This window comes from Leptodactylus fuscus, chromosome 8 (genome assembly GCF_031893055.1).
Source record: "Leptodactylus fuscus isolate aLepFus1 chromosome 8, aLepFus1.hap2, whole genome shotgun sequence".
NCBI lineage: Eukaryota > Metazoa > Chordata > Amphibia > Anura > Leptodactylidae > Leptodactylus > Leptodactylus fuscus.
Window position 1 is genome coordinate 56725349 of NC_134272.1, and position 25295 is coordinate 56750643.

The 25295-nt window shown below is 41.3% G+C and overlaps 1 protein-coding gene across 3 annotated transcripts in view; it reads right to left on the reverse strand.

Annotated features, from left to right (window-relative positions):
* METTL22 (methyltransferase 22, Kin17 lysine) overlaps positions 1-25295 on the reverse strand; it is a 75235-nt gene that overhangs the window by 48887 nt on the left and 1053 nt on the right. For 2 of the 3 annotated variants that reach the window (XM_075285953.1, XM_075285951.1), the window contains exons 2-5: positions 20682-20841; positions 17315-17632; positions 10197-10237; positions 8898-9042 (exon numbers count right to left, since the gene is read on the reverse strand). In XM_075285953.1, coding sequence (XP_075142054.1) covers positions 8898-9042; positions 10197-10237; positions 17315-17632; positions 20682-20841 — 664 coding nt within the window. The remainder of the gene's footprint in view (positions 1-8897; positions 9043-10196; positions 10238-17314; positions 17633-20681; positions 20842-25295) is intronic. The other variant, XM_075285952.1, reaches the window with a different exon arrangement.

Genomic DNA, 25295 nt, shown 5'->3' on the forward strand with positions numbered 1-25295 from the left:
TTTGTTTTTTTTTTTTAAACCAAACACAGAGTACTGCATGTCTGACTCTGTGTCCAGTTTAAAAAAAAAACGCACCCTGGCGCTCACGGCCGGACACTTTTCAAATCCATTCAAATTAATGGGTTTGAAAAGATGCCTGCAGATTTCCGTCATCTGCCCAGTTTTGTGCAGGAAACAGAAACCTGCAGAACGGACTCCCGGGCGCAGATGTGAGCGAGCCCTTAGGTTCGGTTCACACCTCCACATGGTTTTCGTTTGGGGAGGTCCCCTCTAATTCACATGAAAAAGCGGTTGCCTAAGGAAATCTGTGGACTCCATAGACTATAATGGGGTCCGTGTGGTTTCCACACAAAAAAAGCGGAGAGGGGAACGGAATGGCCCGAACGAAGATGTTAGTACTCAATGGTAGCATTTATTTATTTTTTTAATCTACAATCTGACATTAGTGTGAACTCATAGTCAATAAAGACCAAAAAAAAAAAAAAAAAAAAAAAAAAAAAAAAAAAAAAGAATGTCACCACTAGTATACACACAGCAGCTTCTAACTAGGAAACAACTCTACAAAAATGGCCGCAATGGAGAGAGAATATTTAAAGTTTTATTGAGCTATTAAAAAAAAAAAAAAAAAAAAAAAGTTTTATACAGAAAAAGTAAAATACAAAAACACATTAAAAGAATGCATCTTAAGATTAAAATATAGAGTATATGAAACAGAAATCATCCTTTATATCATGCAGTAATTCTAGATAAAATGACAGGAAGGAATATAACTAAGGCCAGTGAATTGAATGAGTATTTTAATAGGCTTAGTACTGTAGATAATGGTATTAAAGATGGATATAAAGCTATTTTATCAACCTGAAGCCAGGAAAAGCTTTATCAATGAGGAGTGCATATTTATATCAGCAAGATAATCAGGAATTAATTAGGATTAACCCCAAGCCAGCAGTCCCCAACGGAATTGCCCCTAGGGGATTAATGGCTTGTGATAAACTGAAAGTGGACATCACTATTACACTGGAGCCTACAGTCACAGGCAGCTATGACCAAGGCTGTTCTAACACATAGTTTAATGTCCCCCCTCAAGTGGCCAACATAATATAGTGTCCCCCTCAAGTAGCCGCTACATAATGCTCTGTGCCCCCTGCTACTATCACCAACCAAGAGATTCTTCAATACAATCTGTATATTCTGGAGATATTTAAGACAAGTAGGGCACTGCCCATCAATATAATAAAAACCAACATCATATTTTAGAGGAGAAACACAGGACCAGCCAAGCATTCCACCTTGATTCTGAACAACTGCCCCCCCCCCCCCCCCCCCAAATAACTGACAGGTATACCCATCATTGTCTATCCCATCCTCTTGTAAAGACTGGGACCTGCCCACATACCCAGAATGGTCAAGTTGAGATTTAAGCAAGAGCACTGGAATACCTTGAACAGTTTGTCGAGCTGGGCTGAGCTGACTAGACTCTCATTGGATTAAGTCTGGAAAAAAAGTATGATTATGATGTAGGTATGCCCAGAACAATTCACCCAAAAACACCCCAACCAAAAAAAAATAAAAATCTTGGAGGAGGCGGCCCACTTCCTGTTGCAATGCTTACTTATTACAATGAAACGTGAGGGGCATTCTCTTCAGAAAACTCTCTGATCTCCTACAGAAGAGGAACAATGAGGCCACACACACAAGCTTTTGGGTCTCTGTTGTTCAGGTCCATCTGGGGGGTATTGAAAGGCGAAGAGCCTGCCCACACAGAGACTCCAATGCAGCCATATCTTCCTCTTTCAGCGAAATAACTTACAATGATGCCCTTCTCTGTGAATTGCTTTTGACTTTGGCATAGGGACCCGCAAGACATGTTGCAAATTTTTGCCACAACATCAATTAATACCTCACAGTTATTAGCTCATTTCTGTAGGATGAAGTCAGGCCCTGCTATGTTGTTTTAAGAAAAATAATGGGATTCTGTGACTAATGATGTGTACATATATACTGTAGGTGCTGGGCAGCCCTCCTGATCCAAAATTATGGCTTTCACTAAGGGCTAAGGGTGAAGTTGGTAGCGGATTTTGACACGGAATCCGCCTCAAAATCCGCTGCCAAAAATGGCTTCCATTGACTTCAATGAGAGCCGCTCCCTTCCTTTTTCTGCTAGCTAGTAGCGTATATAAGAAGCGAGCTGCCCTATCTCGCTGAATGCCATGTCTGGATGCATGTTTATACATGGAGTTCCTTTAACTCCGTGTGAACTAGCCCTAATAGTCTGTAACGTCACCTTATACAAGCTATATTTGTGTTCTTTTGAAATGCTAGACAACCCCTTGTGAATTGTAGATGTGCTAGTGGTTGTATGGTCAGCATTATGCACCCGTATACTATGTGGGCCGGTCTAGGCCCTGCAGGGAACCACTGCTTCTCCTGACATCATGTACATGTGGCTTGTTTTTCAGTGATATGAATTATAATGATTTCCTTTTTTTTCATGGGGTGATACTTCATTAAGATAAGCCAGAGCAATAAAACGACAAAAACCCATTCTAATGGCAGGAATAATGGCTCATTACATGGATACAATTCACATCCCACAACAGACTGACACCAGGTCACTGCACTCCTATGTCAACACCTCCATTGCTGTTCATGGGCAATAAAAAGCTCAGTTTTATTGCCCTGGCTTATTGTAATGACGTACCACCCCATGTACAATGGCCTAACAATTGCAGTGTTCTTTTCTGTCAGTGATTCATTTGTAAACTTACCGGATAAAAAAAAAAAGTCTCCAAAATCTTGAAAATATAAGTCTTCTAGTTAACTAAAAAATGAATCACTGCTGAAATACTTAGATCAGGGAATAATAACACTTCCTTAGGGAGTGTGCACCTTTACAGGCGTATGAAGATTTACAAGCCATTTTCGCTCCACTGGGGGATTATGGGAAAAAATATGCAAATCTGTTTTCCAGGATGTAATTTGGAAAACATTGCCTCTGTTTGCTGTCTCTTAGAACAGTTCCCTTAACATCATGCATGAAATACTTCTTATATAGATCTCTGTTTTCCCAAAACTTTCAATAAAAAAAAAAAAAAAAAGATTGGAGGAGTTAATAGCACATTTTATTCCACTTCTTGATGTAATATTCAAAATAAAGGTTAGAAATTTTAGCAGACTGCCATCTTTGCACAAATGTTTGCTCCCCACATGTCGCTTTTCCAAAAAAATGGACAAGTCAGGGCAGGGTTTAGTGGAAGAGAGTGGCTTCTTGAGGCCGACTAAATTTAATACAATTTATACCAGAAACGGGTAAATTATAGCTCAAATCTAAACTATCTCCTCGCTGGTGTATATTTGCAATTCTGGTGCACGTAGGGCATAAGATGTGCCGAAATTATTATTGCTAAAAATCTAATTTACAGTAATAAACACTTGCTATCGTACGTGAACAAACGCGGGCTTCATTCAATCTACTGTTAAAGAAAACATTAAATGTTCCAGAAAATAATATTTCTCCTGTGCGCACAGATTTCCACTGTGTGATTCCGCTTGCATCTAGCAGTTATATTTAGGTATGGTTGTGCACCATTAAGTTGTATCAATGCGACACAAACACGGCAACAACAATACCTCGTTCAAGTAATCAAACACTAATTGTTCTTTCCGAAGAAAACACCGGTAGAAGTCAATACTGTAACAATCTCAGTTACAATGAAACTTAAAAGCTGATTTTTGGCTTCACCTGTAATACCCATAATATTAATTCAATAGAACAAGCCAATCTAAATGCTAATATCCGAGATTAAGGCAGAAACACTTCTAATAACAAAACAGCTGTAACGTAACGCAAATTATACAGCAGATAAGAGAAAATGTCAGTTAATGACTGGTTTCCTAACATCTACATTATAAAGAGGATAGGATGTTCTGGCTAAGCATTGGAGGTTGAAAGGTGAAGCTGCATATAGTAACTATTGTTATTGTTACATATATGGCTTAGAAAGGACCTTATCATGTCCTCACAGACCAGCGGTATTATAATCTGCTAGAAAGACTTACTGGTATATTCGCTGGTGCCAGAGATGTCAGTGCTTTTTGTTTTGGCACTGATATTTTTCCATTGTCAAAAAGGCGGGCCTTACTGCTCAAAGTCATCGCTGGGCTATCGGGAACGCCCTCCTTGACAGTTCTCTTCCATAGACTTCTACTGTCAGGGGAGCGTTCCTCACAGCTTAGCAATAAAGCAGAGTAAAGCCCACCCTTATGACAGTAGTGGGATATTCGTCACCAATAACTCTGGCACCAGGGCACATACCGGTAAAGCTGACAGAGCACTGAATTCAGCGCACTGTTAAGCTGCACAAATCCACCAACTCTGAACACTTAAATAAGACCTTTCTCCACCTCCACTAATTCAAGTTATGGAGCCATGTTTCTGAAAGTGGGCAGCGCTGGTGGCACCCTCTGAATTTGTTAGAGTGTATTCTTAAGGCCTGGTTCACATCTGCATTCGGTATTCCATTCGGGGAGATACCCATGCTGACTTCCCGAATGGAATACTGAATGCATTGACATGCAGTGAGCATTGAAAGCACACGGACCCATAGACTATATTGAGGTCCGTGTGTTTTCCGTTCTGTGTCCACACGTGACACGTGGAGAAAAAAGTACTTCATAAACTACTTTCCTCTCTGCATGACTCGTTTGGACACCATACAGAAAACACATGGAGCCATTATAGTCTATGGGGTCCGTGTGCTTTCATTGCTCACCGCTTGGCAATGCATTTGGTATTCTGTTTGGGGGGGTCCCCATGTGCACTCCCCGAAGGGAATACTGAACACAAATGTGAACCAGGCCTAATATAGAAGTCTTTTTTTAAATGAATACTAGTGTTTTTACATGATTATTGAGAATTTCGGCAATCCCGGAGTAGGCTGGGGAAGGTGAAACATAAAAAGAAAAAAACAAAAAACATACTCATCTGTCCTATGTCCTTTGTGGCAAAGGATTTCTGGTGGTGGCGGCTTGATGGCATGTGCTAGAACAAACAGTGGTGGCGGACAATAGAGCACTGGGAACAAGAAAGTAGTGTTGTTGTGTTATACTTTCCTTGGCTTTCTCCGGGATTGCTGAACAACCCATTTAAGTTTTCACAAAAATGTTGCAATTTTGCATTGACTATGGAAATAGTTGAGAAATAAAAATAGAAATCTAATATAAATATGTCTTTAATCTGTCACGAGAAACATTTACTCTGCAGTTTATATAGACAAAGCCCTCTGCATAATTAATATCACAGTATCTATATAAAGTACTAGGCAGGGACATCACATGCATAGCAATGAGCAATGTCTATGGTGAATTACAATGATGCAGTGTTCTAGGTCATACAGGTCATAGTATAGCTGGGAATATACCTCCCAAATGGAATTTCACTTTACACTAAAAACCTCTTTAATTTCCCTTGAAATCCTTCTTAATAGTAGAGAGCCATGTTGACTAGACCCGCACACTGTGATTATAAGTGACTTTGTAGAAGTCCATTGAATAATTTCATGTGAACCAAAACCACAGCAACAAGAAAAGGTCACGCAAGAGGCCGAAATGTTATCTGCAATTCTGGAGGAGTCGCCTGCTCTTAACATTAAACAGCATCAAGTACATCTGGGATTTACTGAGCTGCTCGGTGGAACTGATAGAATTACAAGCGCTCACTATAATGAAACATGGGAAGAATATGCTAATCTGACTTCCATGATGTAATTAGGATGCCCGTGCCTCAAGTATGCACACCAATAGAGGGCGCTGACTGAGAATGTGCAAGTCTGTCTTCCATGATGTAATTAGGAAGACAGAGTCTCAGTCAAGCAAGCCTATAGAGGGCGCTCCCTTTAACATCATGCCAACCTTCTCAGAGGCCTTTGTTTGCAATGATGTTGGGATTTAACCAGATACAGTCTTCTCAGCCAAGGACAGCTGTTTCGATGTACTTGCATCTCGTCAGCTTTGTGCAGAGAGGACTTATCTGGCAGAGGTGAGAGGCTTAGACAGGGTTGCAAACAAAGGCCTCTGAGAAGGTCGGCATGATGTTAAAGGGAGTGCCCTCTATAGGCTTGCTTGACTGAGACTCTGTCTTCCTAATTACATCATGGAAGATAGACTTGCACATTCTCAGTCAGCGCCCTCTATTGGTGTGCATACTAGAGGCACTGGCATCCTAATTACATCATGGAAGTCAGATTAGCATATTCTTCCCATGTTCCTTTGCAGTGGAGCGCTCATGGCTTAATAAGACTCCACACACCTATATGGTGGTCTCTCCCTATGGAGTGACGATATCCCCTTATAATGAATCAGTAAGAGAACAGACAACAGACATTTACCTTATTTCTACCGTACTACATGCATTTATGTGTGTGCCTTTTAGTCGCGGAGACCCAGCTGTTCATGCTCATATGTAGAATTGAATTTTGCATTATTCACTGTTCATACTGAATCTTGAAATGGAAAACACTGCTTTGTTAGTGTGCAGCCTGGCAGGAGTTATGTCAATGGTGTGTGCTACAAGTGCCAAGCCATTCTCAGCTTCTAAGTGCCTACTGAACAGTAGAATGAGAGAGCTCATAAAATCGGGCATGGTTCCATCTTTTATAGTTCAGTACAAGGCTTTATCTCTGGAGATGTATGTACATTGCGAGAAAAGCTTTACAATATGAAAAAAACTTGACTCCCTCGACCCGCTCACCAATCATTGGTGGTCAGGGTATATACAGGTAAATACATTAGCTCAGGGGGCGCTGTACATAGTAGATTCATGACACTATAATCCGAGCAAATGGTGCTGCTTGGAAAAGAACCACCTCTATAACTAACAGAAGACAATTGCAGCACTTAGATGTTAGGGTGCATTCATACTACGTAACGCCAGCGTGCATCACAGCCGTACACGCCGGCGCTACAGCAGGGCTGTCGAACACTTCCCATTCATTTCTATGGGAGCCGGCATGCAAGCGCTCCCCATAGAAATGAATGGACTGCTTTTTTCCATTCATTTCTATGGGGAGCGCTCGCATGCCGGCTCCCATAGAAATGAATGGGAAGTGTTCGGCAGCTCTGCTGTAGCGCCGGCGTGTACGGCTGTGATACACGCTGGCATTACGTAGTGTGAATGCACCGTAATATGATAAAAAAAAAATGCATTTACTGACAAGCCACATGACATTTTGATCCAAGAGGGTCCTTTCTCACACATCTGGGACTGAAACGTCACACGAAACGTCTGTCTGTGGATTGTTACTAAATTCATTCCTTTATCACACAGTGTGCTGGAATGGTTACAATATTGAATCGTGGACTCAAAACTATAAATGTGAATTAGAAAGATATGGCCAAGGGATCCTCTCACTTTAATTTGCTGTACTAAATATGGCAGATCTGCAGCATGTGAACGTGACCATATAACCTGTCTGGTGATACCTTTCATTTGGTTATTTACATCATAACACTGTATTGGCTGTAACAGAGGGCATTATGGAGAAAACAAAGGAGCTGCTTTAACACTATAGAGATAATACATGCCCCGCCCGAAGTTCCTCCCCAGGAGATGCAACCATCTTCAATAATCAGAACTTCCCACGCTCGTATACAAGACTTCTCCCGAGCTGCACCACTCCTCTAGAATGCTCTATCCTGGACAATCAGATTAACTCCCAATTTCTACAGCTTCAAGCGCAAACTAAAGACACATCTTTTCAGACAGGCCTATCACAATTCTTAATGTAAACCCTTCCGTACCGTCATTAGAATCCCCAAAATTTAACCCTCCTCTGTTCCAGCTCCCACATTACCCCACATGATATAATGCCATTTCAGGCTAACTTTATATAGCCAGGCACCATCTGCACGTTAAAGGACACAACTGGTGATGGCTCATAAAGTTTTATGTTTGTGTAATGGCATCAATTATGTTATAAAACTGGAATAATATATGATGGGTTTGATGGTCCTGCCCTTGACCCTATGAAGAAACTGGCGCGACAGTTAAGCCAGGCTGGGATATATTACACAGTGAGCTCTTCTCTTCCTTCTAGACTATATATTCTCGGAAACACAGCCAAGTAACACATAACTCTCTGTAATGAGGGACCCTGTTGAGATTTCATGCTCTCTGTGGTTTGACAGCAGGAAACGGATAACTGGATCCCTTTAATTAAAGATGTGTTTAAAGTGGACTTCAGTGATGAGAGCAAAATTACACAGGGTGTTCGTATTATAGGGCAAATGTAAAAAAAAAAGGAGGTCAGGTTTTCAAATATTCATGTGCTAAGTCAATAATATAGGAAATATCTGCTCTGCCAGAAGTGTACAACTTTTAGGGTACATTCATACCTGCACATATTTTGCAGAAATTCCTGTGACCGTCCCTTTTGTCTAAAAGGGTTTGAAACATTCCTTGTGCTTACCAACGAAAGAACTCATTTAGATACACAGAAGCGATTTTTATTCACAAAAATGTCTGCTACAAAATTGCTGCCCGTGAGCATACCCTTACAGAGTTACCTATATGATACCTTCTATATCTGGCAGTCCTAGCTCCTAAGTGGGCATTACTCCATCATCCCATTTAGTATACGCTTGCATAATAGAGTTATTTCAGTCTCTAAACACACTGTATCTAAACACAATACCTTAGTGGCTTTAAAAGCATGTCATTTACTGACGCACAAAGTGATAATCTACGGTACATATCCCTTATATGTGAGGATTCTGCAGAAAATATCTTACAAGGTCAGCGGGAATTAGTAGCACATATTACAGTTATTAGGCCGGTGGGGGGGGGGGCATTCATTTGGAGTGTGACGGGAAAGATATTATAATGAAATGATATGCTCTACCTGTACAGTAGACAGTCTTGGCAACTGTTGCCATGATGATACTTGTGAAGCCGGTGCCTGCCCCGAGCTCTATCACTGTGCACCCTCTGAAGAGATCCTGCTGCCAGAGAATGTAATCCGCAAGAATAAATGCTCCTCGCCAGATCTGGAGGGGGAAAAAAAATGTTAAAAAAATTAAATTGTGCTTGCCCTGTGTTTGCCTTAGGATCTTTACGTGTACTGCAACTAATCTGGAGCCTGTAAAAACAAGACAATAGTTTTTATAGCGCTATATACAAGATACTTTAAAACTGCGGAAAAATGAAAACTTCCTAAAAAGCAATGCTATTGACACAAGAGAATCAAACAGAGGAGAGAAGGCCATCAATGATATGTAAAATTCCCTGTGGATCCCATAGAATCTAGATAGCAAGCTATAATCGGCTGTTTTCAAGTCTTTATCAAGATGGCAGCTAACTGTATTTTGGAAGACAAAATAAATCAGGTGCATCGAACGTAGAGGTCAAGTCTCATGCCAAGGCAAAGACAACTAATTTGGGTTCAAAACAATTGCATGTAATTAGAGATGAGCGAGTACTATTCGAAACGGTAGAGGGAGCGGCCGGCGCGCAGGGGGTTAAGCGGCAGGGTGCTGGCCCCGGCTGTGTCCATTCATTCCTATGGGACTGTGCTATTCCAAACTACTGTTTCGAATAGTACTCGCTCATCTCTATATGTAATGCATTCAACAGAGATGTCATGAATCGAAGATCTCCACTGAATACTTTACACTTTTTTGGAATGGGTGGAAAGTATAGGATGGTGTAGCTTTGAGGGTTCATTTACATGGTGTAGTTGTGGTGAAGTTACAATTGCATCAAAACGGCAGCAGAAAAATGCATGCACAGTTTTGTTGTGGTTTTTGGTTAGATTTTCTAAATTTACACGTGAAACAAATTTATGTTCCTGCTGTAATTTAAAAACTGCGATAAAAAATACATATAAACTGCAGGGTTTTTTTGTCTTTTGGTGAAAATTATTTGGTAGGTGTGTCCAAAGGTTTGGTTTTTTCCCCCTGTGGTGCTTAGAATCTGGTTCAGTGGTTAGCCTTGCAGTGCTGGAGTCCTAGGTTCGAATCTGACCAAAGACATCTGCAAAGAGTTTGTAGGAGTTTCCTCCCACACTACAAAGAAATACTGATAGGGAATGTAGATTGTGAGCCCTGTATGGGGCAGTGATTGACAATGTCTGTAAAGCAATGCAGAAAATGATGGTGCTATATAAATAAGAAAAATAAATACATATAATCTCGCTTCCTACCTGTTTGCCAACATCTTCTAGTGGTGTGGCCATGGTATGCTCTGAAATACAGACAATGGATGAGTTACTATGCATACATACGATGATTTACAGTAATTGTACATGCAATAATATAGTTTTAATCAGTAATATAATATCAGGTATATATATATATATATAATATTTTATCAAAGCAATTCTGATACTCGTGTATATTTTCAGTATAATTGTAAGGTCTTTACTAATATCCATGCAAAATAAACACTATTTATTTATAGCACATTTACCAAGTATTACACATAAGCCTTTTAACACAGTAAATTCTAGGGCCTGCTGTACAAATGTAAAAGAATAATAATGACAATTATCTAAACCCATCATTGCACAAGTTGAAAAGGGCATGTACCGTAGACAGAAAATTCAGCCGTAATGGACAGCAAAGGGAGATAATTTGAGGAAATATTCTGTTTGATGCTCCCGCTATAAAGAAGGCAATTGCTATAACTTGACTTTTTAGATTTACCACTCAACGGAAATGAACGTCAGTGAATATTTTTAGTAATTATTATATTCAAACAAAAGTCTTTGTGAAGATTTACCGTAATCAAAAAAATAAAAAGAAGATTCTTTTATTGGTTAAACACCTTCTATACCTTTTTCAATCTTTTTTCTTCTGTGTCCGCCTCAGGACCACTAATAGGGTCCATTCACACCGAGTTTTTTGGCGCTGATTTTGCCGCTGAATCCGCGCCAGAACCGATATGGAAAAAAAGCCTCCCATTGACTTCAATGGGTTCCTTTTTTGCGAGCACTGGATATATTCCCATAGTAAACAATGGGCAGTCACTATGTGATGTGCGCATGCGGAGGGAGGTGGTGGCACGTCTGGGTACTCTTCAATATGCGATCTATTAGGATATCCAGCAGTACTTGCTCTTCTAGATCAGATTTAATTTCATTACCAATACCCTTTATATACCACTTGTATTAGTAGTTCATTACTTCCTGATGATGTTTTGGCATAAGACGAAAAATATGTCGGAGTCTATATATAGATAGATATGCACATTGTATATCTGCACAGCATTACTTATAACTACTTGGCTGTGGTTTTTTCACTAGATAAACATGTTACATTTTTAGTTCTTTTTTGCCACTATTCTTCCCACATTATATTCTGACTGTGATTTAAGACTTCTCTCAATATGGATTTGTTTTAACTGGTATAATTCACTGTGAGATTGAATAGGTATTTAAGGTAGTGTAGTGCGACTCCACCATTACTCTTTTGCCTTCCCACGTTCTCCATTGTAGTGGGGATAGGAAACAGGAATATATACTGAAAAACTAAATAACGAAATCTAAATACCAACATGAGTCATGTTCTTATGCTGGTTTTTATTCTAAAGACATGAGATAACTACTATATCAGTCCTGGTTTCAGAGGGGGCTGCATGACATTTCTGGTGCTTCCACAGAAAATATGGAGTTGACTGGTAAAAACTGATGCGGTCCAATCTTTGTTTATCCAGTGACAGATTCTAGGCACTGCCTGCCAGACCCACATAAATATAACGTTGTCAGCAGATTCCAAAATCAGTTGTATCCACCATCTAATATTTATTTGTTGTACAGCCAGTTCTCCATAGCCCACATTTTATTTTATTTTTTAAAACCGTTTGGAACATCTCATGTGAGACATAACCTGGAAGTTCTCCCGACGTCTCAAGTGAAGGTTATCTGCCAACCTGCTAGGCTTGTTACATAAAAGTCTACAAAGTATGGTTTGTGTGCACATGGAGATCTTTCTAATTAAATTCTTTAAAAACATTTATATATATGTGTGTTTATTATGTGTATACATATGTAGCAGCGTTAATCTGAATGATTATCACAGAGGACAACTACTGAAAAGTCACTGGAAAAACAATACGCACACAGGCAAAGTAGCCGCCATGTTTAACTTGACAATTAATGTGTTAACAACATCATGGCACTCAGTATTAAGGGCATTCTATCAATTAAAAAAAAGAAAAAAAAAGAAAAAAGTAATCTAAAAGCAGGTTGAAAGACTTTAGAAAGGCTTCTTTCTTAATTACGCAAATTGGTCTTCAGAAAGCACAGGGGGCATTTCCATTATGCACAAAGCACAGGTTCGTCATAGGTTCCAGCGCTGCCTCTCTCTTCTGCTCCTGACGCCTCTCTACTTCTTACACAAGACCACCACAAAACAGCGATGGAGCATACACAGTATGGCCCATTTCTCAAAGGGTTAAACGCTGACAGAATACAGAAATGCTCCCCAAATCTTGAAAAAGTGCCTGTGGCATGGGCAACCACTCTCTTAAATCTCACCTGCAGCAAATAGCTGGTTGGGTGATGCAAACCAAGCAATCTTCCTCCAATTTCCAATACTGAGCCCTTGACTATTCTCATATCAGACACAGCTCGCTCTTTACTTAACACAAAAATGGAAAGTGAAGATGTCATTGTACTTTAGTACAGCATGTCACAGAGTTCTCCACCGTTCTGTAAAAAACCTCTGCTGACCTTAGTATCTAGGGCAGTGATGGCGAACCTTTTAGAGACCGAGTGCCCAAACTGCAACCCAAAACCCACTAATTTACCACAAAGTGCCAACATGGCAATTTAACCTTAATAATGTGTGGGTCCACTATTGCACACAATTACAGACCTGCAAAATATGGTCATACGAATGGGGCTTTATAGAGCTTTATGCTCCACTGTGACCCCCACACAGTCCAATCTGTTTCACAGTGACCCCCACACAGTACAATCAGCTCCACAGTGGCCCCCACAAATTATAATCTGCTGCACAGTGGTCCCCACACAGTATAATCTGTTCCACGGTTTGGTGCCCAAAGAGAGGGCACTGAGTGCCACCTCTGGCATCCGTGCCATAGGTTCTCCATCACGGGTCTAGGGTTTCATTGCTATTTCTAATATGTATAGTAGCTGTTAAGTACTATCAAATAAGTAGATTTTTATTTATTTATGTGTGTGTGTGTGTGTGTGTGTGTGTGTGTGTGTGTGTGTGTGTGTGTGTGTGTGTGTGTGGGATTCTGTATATTTCAAAGCATTTCACTTTATTTCGGTTGAATACCACGCAGTAAACGTACAAGGTGTTTACCGCATGGTATTCGACTGAGTACGAATATTTCGAATATCTTAGTATTCGATCGAATACCGTAGTATTCGATCGAATACCGTAGTATTCAATCAAATACCTACTCGATCGAATACTACTCGCTCATCTCTATTCCTTACCCACTAAATCTATAACCCTAATCAATTTTATTAGTGGGGTCTGACCTTTTAATCCTGTACATTTATTTTAGCTAATCCTCCATAAAATAAATCTTTAAGCACATTTCCTTTAATGAGGCTGAGATGTTGTACTCGACAGAGCTGCGGACTTATGGATGTTTATTGAAAGGGTCATGGGGTCTAAGGTATATAGATGAAGAAATGATCGTGTAGTCTATGGAAAACCCCTTTCAATGATACAACTCAGACTGCCTGAAGCCATCACTAGGGAAACCTTAGGATTTACGATGGATTTACAATTGTGTTTAATGAGAGCTACAGAAATTTCCCCCTTGCGATAAATGAAAGCGACAGAATTTCCGTTTACAGGGGAATAAAGGGATTTATAACTCTGTCTAAGAAATAGAGCTCTGACCTAAATAAAGATGTATTCTAAAATAAATTACTGAATAATATTTGACCTATTAAGAAAAAAATAATTTTTTTATGTTGTGTACAGACCAATCACAAGGCTTTAGAGATTTAAAGAGGACCTTTTACCACCTCCAAGAAGTCCAGCTCTTTACGTCAATAAGCGCCACTCCACTGATTCTGGCACAGTTGGAATTTTATCTCTAGCCCCCATTTCCCAAGCAGTCAGTGTTAGTTTTGATTCCTGATATGTCATTTAGGCTCTGTATTGTCAGGCAGGAGCAGACAAAGGGTCGGATTCTGGTCTCTGACACTGGCTGCCTCTGATTGGAGCTCTGAATCAATACCCCTTGCCTGACACTGCCATTCTGACATTACAGAGCCTAAATAGCACATCAGGCACCAAAACTCCCTGCACTTGCTGCTTGGGAATGGTGGAAACTAGAAAGAAAATTCCAGGTGTGTTGGAATCAATGGAGGGGGGACTATTAACACATGTTAAAAACTTGCATTGCTGGAGGTGGTGACAAGATCTCTTTAAATGGAACCTACAACCACCAATGTCTAACTTAGGTTAAAAAGAACATTTTATCCTGGACAACCCCCTTTAAGTGTAGATGGGAAATATCTCTAGTACTCATTTTTATCTCTGGTCTCCTCTGTGCTTTTTTCTAACAAAATGATTCAAAGGACCTGGCGTTTGGTGAAAAATGTAGCCATGTCCTGGGTGAATAAAAACAGCTCATCTGCATTTGAATGGCACAAACAAGGTATATTCATTCTACCACTCACAGCCTCAACAAAAGCATATACAAGGTTTAGAAGGGATTTTGGAGGTGACCCTCTATAATCACTCAAGGAATTGGCACTTTTTTCATTGTTGCATCCCCGGAGTCATAATCTTATTCATTTTCAGTCGACAGATGTACATGAGGGCTTGTTTTTTGTTTTGTTTTTTTGCAAGATGAACTCAAATTTTCACAAGCATTTTTGAGTTCTTATTATATTATATCATATAATACACTGTAATACTTCTGCATTACATAGAAGTATACATGTCAGTTAGATACGGATTAGCAGTATTTGGAGGGCCTAGCAGGCATTTCTAGCTGGCAGACCCAGACCCAGTAAGGCCTCTGGTTGTCAAGACAATACAACACCATCACGCCAAAGGAGACCCGAGAGGCTGTCCGTTTCCTTCTGTTTAATACCTTAGGATTCTGAGGTTGTGACTGACCACATCATCTAAAGCTATATTCACATCTCCGTCGGAGTCTGTTCGGCACATCTGAACTCACGGATGAAAAAGTTCTGTAACTGACCTTTTTTTCGTCCAGTGATATCAAAAAGAAAATCATTAATTTCAGATAAACCCCATTACAGTTAACAGTGTTCCTTGGTATCCGACGTTGTCCATCATTAGATAGATCCATTTTATAGTCTAATCCATTCTTCTGGTTCCTCAATAGACTAGAATAACAACGATGATGTAAACACACCAAAGGGGTTAAAGTGCCACGTTCAATTTCTGATCAATACATGAGCAGGGCATGGTAATACAGCATTGCTTCTGCTGTTGATCTCCAGGGGCATAGTCTATGCCTGTGAGGTCACTATAACAAAAATACACATCTTGGAGCCATATCAGGCAGTTCTCCATGAGTGGAATTTTATCAAGGGTCAACTAATTTTTACTTTTCCCCTCAAACTATATAGTAATGGTGGTTTCTAACATGGCTTTGTTAGGGAAAGTGCTGCATTCTTCCTTCTGTTTTCTCAAGTTTTTTTTTTTTTTTTTTTTTTTTTTTTAAAGGCTCATTGTATTTTTTTTTTTCCCAAAAAGCAACCTGCTCCGGGCATGTCTCATATGCTTTGAGGATATGTATGTGTGTGCAAAGAAAGACCACAATTCTTATAAAATGACAATGGTTTCTCTTTTTTTTTTTTTTACCTCCTTGAAAAATGGACAGCTCTTTCAAGCTTAATAAAATGTACAGTGCACTAGACCTTATGTAGAAGCTTCCTCTCCAGAACAGCCTTGACAAATTGCATATTATATAGCATCAGGAAATGCCAGATGCACAACTGACACATCCATCATAAAGCTTATGGGTTTACGTATGGGGGAAAGTTAAATAGTAATGCCTGACTTGCTGCATCACATACATGTTATGGGCATAAGCCACAGCTACTAAAAATGAATGCAAATAGCTGATAGCAAGAATAAAATAGCAAAGTCTAATAGTATAGAAGTGCATAGGATTCACATATACGAGCTGCCTCTGTTCTGGTTTACCTCTGCCATGGCAAGCCAGAAGGAACATGATGCCAGAACTGAGGCACCAGGCACAGGCCCAGACAGAAAAATACTGCAAGTAACAGATTTTGATCAGGCTCCTGGACAGGTTCAGTGCAACAGCTGCCATGTCAGATCCATGAACAAATCCCTTAGGAAACTGTAGGATATGTTCAGGCTTAAGTTTGCTTCTGGTTTTTCTAAATCATACCAAAAGGACACTACCAAGGACAAAGGGAAAGGCAAAGTATAGTAGCATAAGGTGCTTATTCACATAATTGTATTTCGGATCTGTGAGCTGAAGGAACTAGGCTCATACAGCATACAAATCTATTGTATATCCATGGGGTATACACACTTCTGGTCTGCAGAAAAACACTCACAGCCTATTCTGTTCTGTTATTTGCAGACCAGAATATCTTGTGCCAATGTATAGTCCAAGATTTCCTCTAAATGCACACAGAAAACACTGCACCTCTTTTTTGCTGTTGTCCATGGTTTTAAATTGCACTACAGCTGAAAAAAAATAATGGGCATATCAATAAGCCTCAAGTATGGGATGAAAAACAATAATGAACCCAAAAATCATACTTCAGTTAGGAAGCTCGAAAAGATACACAGGAAGAATAGGATATTTTCTTCTCATCAAATGTGCGCCAGAGCCAAAAAAAAACATACAAAAAATAAAAAAAAAATTGTCATACTTGCAGCACTTTTTCGTTTGGCAATTTTCAATTTAACACACCCAACAGTCAATGGGGTCAGTGGTGTCCACTGTTTTAGCAGTTCGTGCCTGTTCATGCCCTCTGACAGACCAGAACAATGGACTCCCAGGCACACATATGAACTTAGCCTTATGGGCGCTGTTCCTGCCACCAATACGCAGTGTGATTTCGATTAATGAGATGTCTGGGTAATGCACAATAGGACAAGTCCTTCACAGAAAGACGTTTTTTGTAACCGCTCTCCTCTCTGGACAAAAGATAGGGATCCTGAACAGACAGCGCTCTCTTAAAATTCAGAATTCCCTTACATGATATATGCAAATGGTTTGTTTGAACTTAACAACACCTTTAGGTAAAACATAAAAAGTTGTTACAAAGCGTAGAATATATATAATAGACTTTTACATTCTAATCCTTACCTATTTTTACCACATCTTCATCATTACACAAAGTTTCTTCCTTGTAGTATTCTTCGCTCCCCATTGTAAGAATAGTTGGACACACGACATCCCGAATACAAACTGGTGATTCCGGTCTGTCAGAAGGAGATGATGGTCTTCTCCGGACGTCCAAGTCCCCATCATCATCAAGCAGAGCCCCTAATTCCTGCACATCATGTGGTGTTGTCTCTCTGGATGGCAGTGATTCATTTTCATCGCCTAAGCTGTTTTCTTCCTTATTACTTGTAGTTTCTATTACATTATTTCCCCAAAGGATCTTAAATTGTGTTTGGAAAACTAAAGAGGAAACAAAAAGAATAATAAAAGTACAGTACAATAAAGTATTTATATGGGCAACTTTCGGCATTTATGGTATGTCCACAAAACGTCTCGAGAACGGGGTCAGGGATCTCATCCCAGGGGTGCTGTGAATGGATAGGTAGGCACACAGGGACGCGCATCTAGAAGACAATTCTGACTCGTCGCATGAATGTGCAATAAGATGGGAAAATCCCTACCATAAACACAAACTAAAACCAATTATTCCTGTAAGGTAAGATCATGGGACAGTAAGTGCAAATAAGACTCCGGAGGGCATATCAGTAAAGGAACTGAATTTTAAAGGAAGTCTTTTTAAAGGGAGTCTACCATTAAAATGCTTTTTTTTCCCCTCGATAACACGTAGGAATAGCCTTAAGAAAGGCTATTCTTCTTCCACCTTTAGATGTCTTCTCTGCACCGCCGTTTGGTTGAAATCCCAGTTTTCTTCAGTATGCAAATGAGTTATCTCGCAGCACAGTATGCGTAAACGGCCATCTTCTTGTGGCCGTGGGCATGCGCAGTCCGCTCTGCCTGAGGCCTAAAAAATTGAAACTCAGCTCCGGAAGAAGATGCTCAGAGAGGCCGTTCCTGAAGAAGATGGAGGCGGCGCTGGAGAGTTCTCTCGCAACATTGGGGACACCCCCAGTGCCATTAGAGTGCTGGGGCCCGCCCCCAGTGCTGCAAGAGAACTCCTCATTTGCATACCAAAGAAAACCGGGATTTCAACCGAACGGCGGTGCGGAGAAGACATCTAAAGGTAGGAGAAGAATAGCCTTTCTTAGCATTTTAATGGTAGAATCCCTTTAAAGCTGTTTCCTTCTAAAAATAAGTTATTGGAAATTAGAAGACGTCTAGTTCTTGTTTATTACATACTTTTATGTGCTCCTAAAGAACCCCTTTAAAAACCCACAAAAGAAAATCAGAATAAAATTAAACAAACAAATATTCACAACTATTTATTAAATGAACCCAATTCTCGACTCCAGAACGTCTATGTGTTATTAGAGACTTCTTTGTAACCAGATGTAAATAGGCACCCTGCCATGGCAGCACTATGCAGAATGTTCCCCATGAAATGATCACGCTCCGGTGAAAGCACTATGTACAAAACTAGTCGCCTTTATTCTTGGACAGAAAAATCACTCTAAACAATGTACACAAAAGGAACACAAAAAAAGAAATCATAGCCTGGTGCAGAATCAGCAGCCACTTGGGCACAGCCACGTTCTACACATTACTTCTGTCTAATAGAAACTGTGACAGAACATAATGTATTAGACAAACCTGCACTTAATGCTTGCTCATGAACAGCAAACAACTTGACAAATTTCCAAAGAAATTTGGACATTCAACTTAAAGGGATGCATTAGGTTACAAAACCAATAACCATGCCAAGCAAGGGGATTTAAAGGGGCTGTCTGGGTAGGTAAGTTTACCTATTTCCCCGCCAGTTCTAGCAGCAGTGGTGCTTTTACTTCTGGTCTGTTTCTGATATGGGTCACATGACAGACCACATCCGCTCTCCTTCCCTTGTCGGCGACATAGCAAAGTCAGACCTGTGTCATAATTGATGTACGCACATAGACAGCGTCCTGAACTAAGCCGGACAGTCAGCCCCGATTGTACACATTGCCAAAAGCAGAATGGGAGAAGCTCTCTGTTCCATGAGCCAGTCAATAACAGGCCAAAAGTAGAGGCGCCAGGACAGTAAGACCTGAGATAGAATCAGGTCTTTTAATTTCCTCAGACAATCCAATGTTCAAACACAACTTAGTGATATACTGCACATGAACCACATCAAAGTTCAGTATACGCAGAAGAACTAGCAGCGCAGGGACAAGATGTATTGCACATGTACAGGAAGATTTCAGGGTCTCACATATTCAAGCATAACAATGCTGAATCCGTCAATCAACACCATTGAAGGAATTGAGATGGACTGTATTTGTATACAAGATCAAAGTTCTTTTGCTCTGCAATTCTATCTGCAAACCACAGCACCTAGTTAAGACCCCTCACTGTTATAGGGCAGCCATAAAACATTTGACAGACTCCCTTTGTAAGTAAACATGATGGTCTATCATGACGGAAACAGGAACAATTACAACCACTTAATACCCCCACCAAAATATCAAACAGAGCAAGAAATGTGCCCCCTCACCTAACAAGGACTGCGCACAGAACTGTTTGCCAAATGGAGTCAAAAGATACACAGAAATGTGTTATGTTACCTCACTGAGGTCTAAATGATAGTCAGGAGGGCATATAAAGGTAAGGGTGGGTTCACATCTGCGCCCCGGTCTCTGCTTTTAGTTTCCGTCTTCTGCCGAAAGGAGATGGAAACCCGGCAGACCATGTCTGCCTGTGAGCATTTTGTGGTCTCCGCAGTGAAACCGGTTTTGTTTTTTTAAACTGGACACAAAGTTCTGCATGTCCGACTTTGTGTCCGGTTAAAAAAAAAATGGTTTTGCCACAGAGACCATAAAACGCTCATGGGCGTACACTTTGTAGACCCGTTCAAATGAATGGGTTTGAAAAGTGACTGCCGGTTTCCGTCTCCTGTCCAGTTTCTTGGGCACGAGATGGAAACTGAAAGCGGAGACCCGGGACACAGATGTGAACCCGCCCTAAGCGATATTTATGACCAGCAGTTTTGCAGATGCACCTAGAGCAGGTTTTTATACAGCACTGTACTTTGGAACATGCTGGTATGGGAACTGTACACATTAAAATATGCACATTACTAAGCAGCAATATTGCAAGTCAATGCAGACTATCAGTGATGTATGCAAACTAATAAATGCTAATAATGTTAATGTGTACAACAGAGAAGGGCTGTCTCCATAGTGTATAGGCTTGCTACATTGCAAGCGCTCAAGGAGACATTTCACATCTGCAGAGTAAACACTGCCAACTAAATCCTCTGCAGTCTTCTACTTGGATGAAATATTATAACAGTGTATAAAGAGAGTATTCAATACAATATAGATGAGCAGATGATCGTCCGTCTCATCAAATCTGTTACCTGGCTGTCCAACAGTATTCAGTCTGACCATGAGCTGCCTTTTATGCTGGATTCGGAGATGGACGTCTGATAAAACAGTGTCTTTTGAGAAAGTAATTGCTTCCATTTCTGTCTGCTGCCCCTGGTCTGCATGGTTTTGTTCCTGGATTTCACAAGTTGGCTGAAAGGATATATAAATAATATAAAATGCAAGATAACCATGACAGGTATTTATAGAGAATCTGTGGCAATGTAACACAGGGGACTGGATATAGGCCCTATAGCAACATTTTCATCCTGGTCGCAGAATTTTTATTTTTTTTTTCAAGCTGCTAATGCATTTTCTAGGCTGAGACCCCATGTTGTGGAAATGCAACTTTTTTTTTGCAGATTTTGCTGCAGTTTTTTTTTTTTTTAACTTAGTATGTTATTTGTAGGGGTGTGACAACTGGATCAGCACCAGAAGCTGGTACAGTGGACTGGAGTATGTGCAGGCTACACCTATTCAACCACATCAGTGGTTCCAGGCAATTGCAGTGAATGTTCACATAGATTATTTTTACAAGGTGGAAAATTTGCTTAAGGCTGGGGCCCTGCAGGACGTAAACGCTGCGATTTGCCCACGGCAGAAACAAATCAATCAGGGCAAAGTAGATGGGATTCTATCGAATCCCATGCCCACTTTGCAGTAAAAACCACGGTGCAAAACCAGCGCAATTTTGGGAATCACAGCATGTCAATTATTCCTACAAAAACACCAGTAGTTTTCCCATTTGTATAATTGAAACAGAAAATCCGCAGTGAAAACCTCTGCGAATTTTCTGTCTAAATTGCTGCAGGAATAACCGCGATGCGTTGCTGTCGTGGTCTTTCCCGTAGCGTCTTTTTGCTGCGGGATGCCCCGTAGGGCCTTAGCCCAAAGGGGTTTTCCGGGTTTTTTAAAAATAGTCTGTAAGTGCTATTAATGGGTTAATAAATCCACCCATATACCTTTAGCTGTGTTTTGAGTGTCTATGTAAGCTCCTGGTATCTCCTGCATTGGTTTATATGCTTCCTGCTATGTAACTTCCTCACTATCACCCTAGACCCCACTCCTTCCTCTCTCCCATATAACCTCTCCCTGTTTCTCTAGCTATCTTGCCCTTTACTACCTACTAAGCCCAACCCGCGATCCATATTATATACTTACTCTCCACGCTGAATTATCGGCAGCAGTGCGCACAGCACCTGGAGAAGAGGGCATGCCTGCAAAATTAGTACAGATTGAGGAGCCGTCTTGCTGGAAGAAGAGTGGACGGTAAGTATAATGGAGTGGATGGGAAGTATAATGGGGATGGCAGTCACATGACCACCCCAGGGATATGGGTAACTACTCCTTTTTGATGAATTATGTTAGTGTACAGATTTCCAGTTATACCAGACAACCCTTTTAAAGCTGTAGCGAGTCTGTAGCCAATTGTGTGCCGTTACCGATCTCTGCCCACTATCAGAAGGGCGTTCCTGACAGTCTAGCAGGGCTGTGAGGACCCCCCCCCCCATCCCTTATCCATAGACTACTCCTTGGGGGCGTTCTTCACAGCTCAGTGTCATTGCTGTAAAACGCTGCAGTTTTCTCTGTGGCGTTTCTGTCACGTGGTGCCTCGGTCTAAAATAGTTTACCCCCTAAATTCTGGTAATTTGGATTTTGTATTGTGTCATCTGGGGCTGGAGCTAGAATCTGTGATGTGGGTTTGGCATTGGTATATTATTTATTTTTTTACTTTAATTTTTTTGATACATTCAGTCTCCATAAGGTCATAATAGAACTTAGTGGGGCATCTGAGCACTATTATTTTGGTGGGGGAGGCAGATTCACCTTGTAACTGGGGCTGATACATATATCCCCAGTTACAGAGGAACGCAACTTCCTGCCCATTATTGCTGAGACTCCCCGCTTTTCACAATTTCATGCAGCTGCTTAAAACTGCAAGGCTATGCCGGTACATCCTTGTAGAAAAAGATAATCACTATCTGGATGTATATACCCAATAGGTGGCCCAGAAGTGGTTCAACTTTAGTCGGCACACTCAGTATTTTTTTTTTTTTTTTTTTATACCTACAGTGCCTCTCCACTTTCAGGATCAGGCAGTTCAGTTGTTTATGTTGGTGGTGCGTTCGATAGTCCAAATGATCCCACCACTGCTTGATCAGTACTTGTCAGTCTTACCCAGAAGTGCTGCAATGCTTTCCATTATACTTTTTGTTTGTGTTCCTCTCCAGGTTTTGGCTTACATTCATGATGCAAAATATTGTTCAGAATACCGTCATCTAAATACGGCGTAATGCTCTATTCAATGCTGTGCAGCTGGAGTTGTGGTATTGGATTTGGGTCCAATTTTGAGAAGTAAAAAAATTTTTTAAAAATGTTACTGACTCCAGCTTTAGAATAAAATATTATAGAATTATTAATATTGTATAATAAAATCCATAGTTTCTTGCATATTTACCTTCTTAGCAAATTCAGTCACTAGATTTTTCATAAATTAGAGATGAGCTTTACTACTCATTTCTGACCATGGCCATTCAGAAAGGAGTTGTAACAGGAGTCAGAGTCGGTGGTTTGGTCTACTGACTGCGCAGGCCTGCTATTCATATTATAGATCAGGGGTCTCAAACTCAACTCAGCATGTGGGCCGCAGAGCAAGATCCCAGCCAGTCGGCGGGCCGCACCGCGGCAAATTTAGCTCCACCCACTTTTATGTTGACTCCGCCCATTCATTTTTCATGTGCCCCCACACTGTATAATCCTCCTACAGTCACCCGTAAACTATATGTCCCCCCTCCATCTCTGCCCCCAGATTCATGTCCCCCCTCCATCTCTGCCCCCAGATTCATGTCCCCCCTCCATCTCTGCCCCCAGATTCATGTCCCTCCATTTATGCCCCAGTGTCATGCCGTTCTCCCCTCTCCCTTCGTCTGCCCCCAGTGTCATGAGCCCCTTCATTCCACCTCAATGTTTAAAGAGGACCTTTCACCATTTTGCCCACAGGCAGTTCTATATACTGCCGGAAAAGTGAGAGTGCGCTGAGTTCAGCGCACTGTCGGCTTTCCCGATGTGGGCCCGGTGTGAAGAGCTTACGGTCCCGGTACCGTAGCTCTTCTATGGTCAGAATGGCGTTTGCTCGCAGTACTCGTCCATAGACGAGCATTATCAGGGAGGGAGCGGGGGCATTCCTCCCCGCTCCACAGTACAGCGCGATTGGCTGTGCTGTGAAGAAGGACGTCTCTGGCTAACTGTCAGAAACTCCCTTCTGACCATAGAAGAGCTACGGTACCGGACCGTAAGCTCTTCACACTGGGCCCACATCGGGAAAGCCGACAGTGCGCTGAACTCAGCGCACTCTCAGCTTTCCGGCAATACATAGAACTGCCTGTGGGCAAAATGGTGAAAGGTCCTCTTTAACACACAAAAAAAACACTTATACTCACCATCCAGCGCTCCCCCGCCGCGCTCTGCAGTTTCACTAATAGACCTGTAGGTGCGATGTGATGATGTGACGTCATCACATCGTGCCTATATGTCCACTAGCCGGAACGTAGCGGCTAGTGGATATAATCATCTCGCAATGTATTCAACTCGGATCTGGCGTCCCTAGGCTTGTGCGGGCCGCACAAAATTGTTCGGGGGGGGGGGCCCGTGAGTTTGAGACCCCTGTTATAGATGATCATGGGCGAACACTGCCAGTGATCAGGGAAGGAATAGATCAGGTTCTACTTTTTGACAGACTGGAAACAAAGCTCCGTTTTCACAAGTCAGAACCTTCCATTGAAAATTAGTGGGTCCGTGAAAGAAAGGATGCCACACTGGTGCTTATTCAGCTGTGAAAAAAAAACACCAGCAGATCCAGCACAGTGGTGTGAATATGATCTAAAACCTGGTCAGAGGGGGGAAATTCAGAACAGTGGTGATTCTTAAATCAGTCCTAATTGATTGTCCTATTCTGCAGTACAATCTGTAAAACAGTGTGCCTCAGTTCCCTGAAGCCCTAAATGGCCTCCTTGGTCACATAAGGCCGAGTTCACAGAGTTTTTTTGGCCCAGATTTTGACACGGAATCCGCCTCAGAATCTGGATCCAAAAAATGCCTCCTGTTGACTTCAATGTGAGCCGTTCACTTTTTTCGAATTTTTTCCCCACTCGCGGAAAAAAGAAGCGACCCACCCTATCTTGCCTCGGATTCCGCAGCTGAATCCGCCGCAGCACGATACTCCCTCCCTACTAGGCCCATTCATTTGGGCCTAAGCTGGAACGGAATGCCGCTTCTGGATGCAGGTGCACAGGCGGTTTTTGGACCGGATTCTGAGGTGGCCTTCACGTCAAAATGTGGTCCAAAAAAACTCTGTGTGAACACAGCCTAAGGCTCCACAGGCCGGAAACACAGCACTAAAGCGCTGCGGGAACAACCGCGGCATGAACACATTGCAGTTCTTCCCACAGCACTTTGAACAGAAAGTTCACAGAGTTTTCCTCTGCGGATTTTCTGTTACAGTTATATCTACGGGGAAGCCGCCAACGTTTCTGTAAATATAATTGACATGCTGCGATTTTCAAAACCGCAACTGTTTTGGAAATCGCAGCATGTCTGCGCTGCGATTT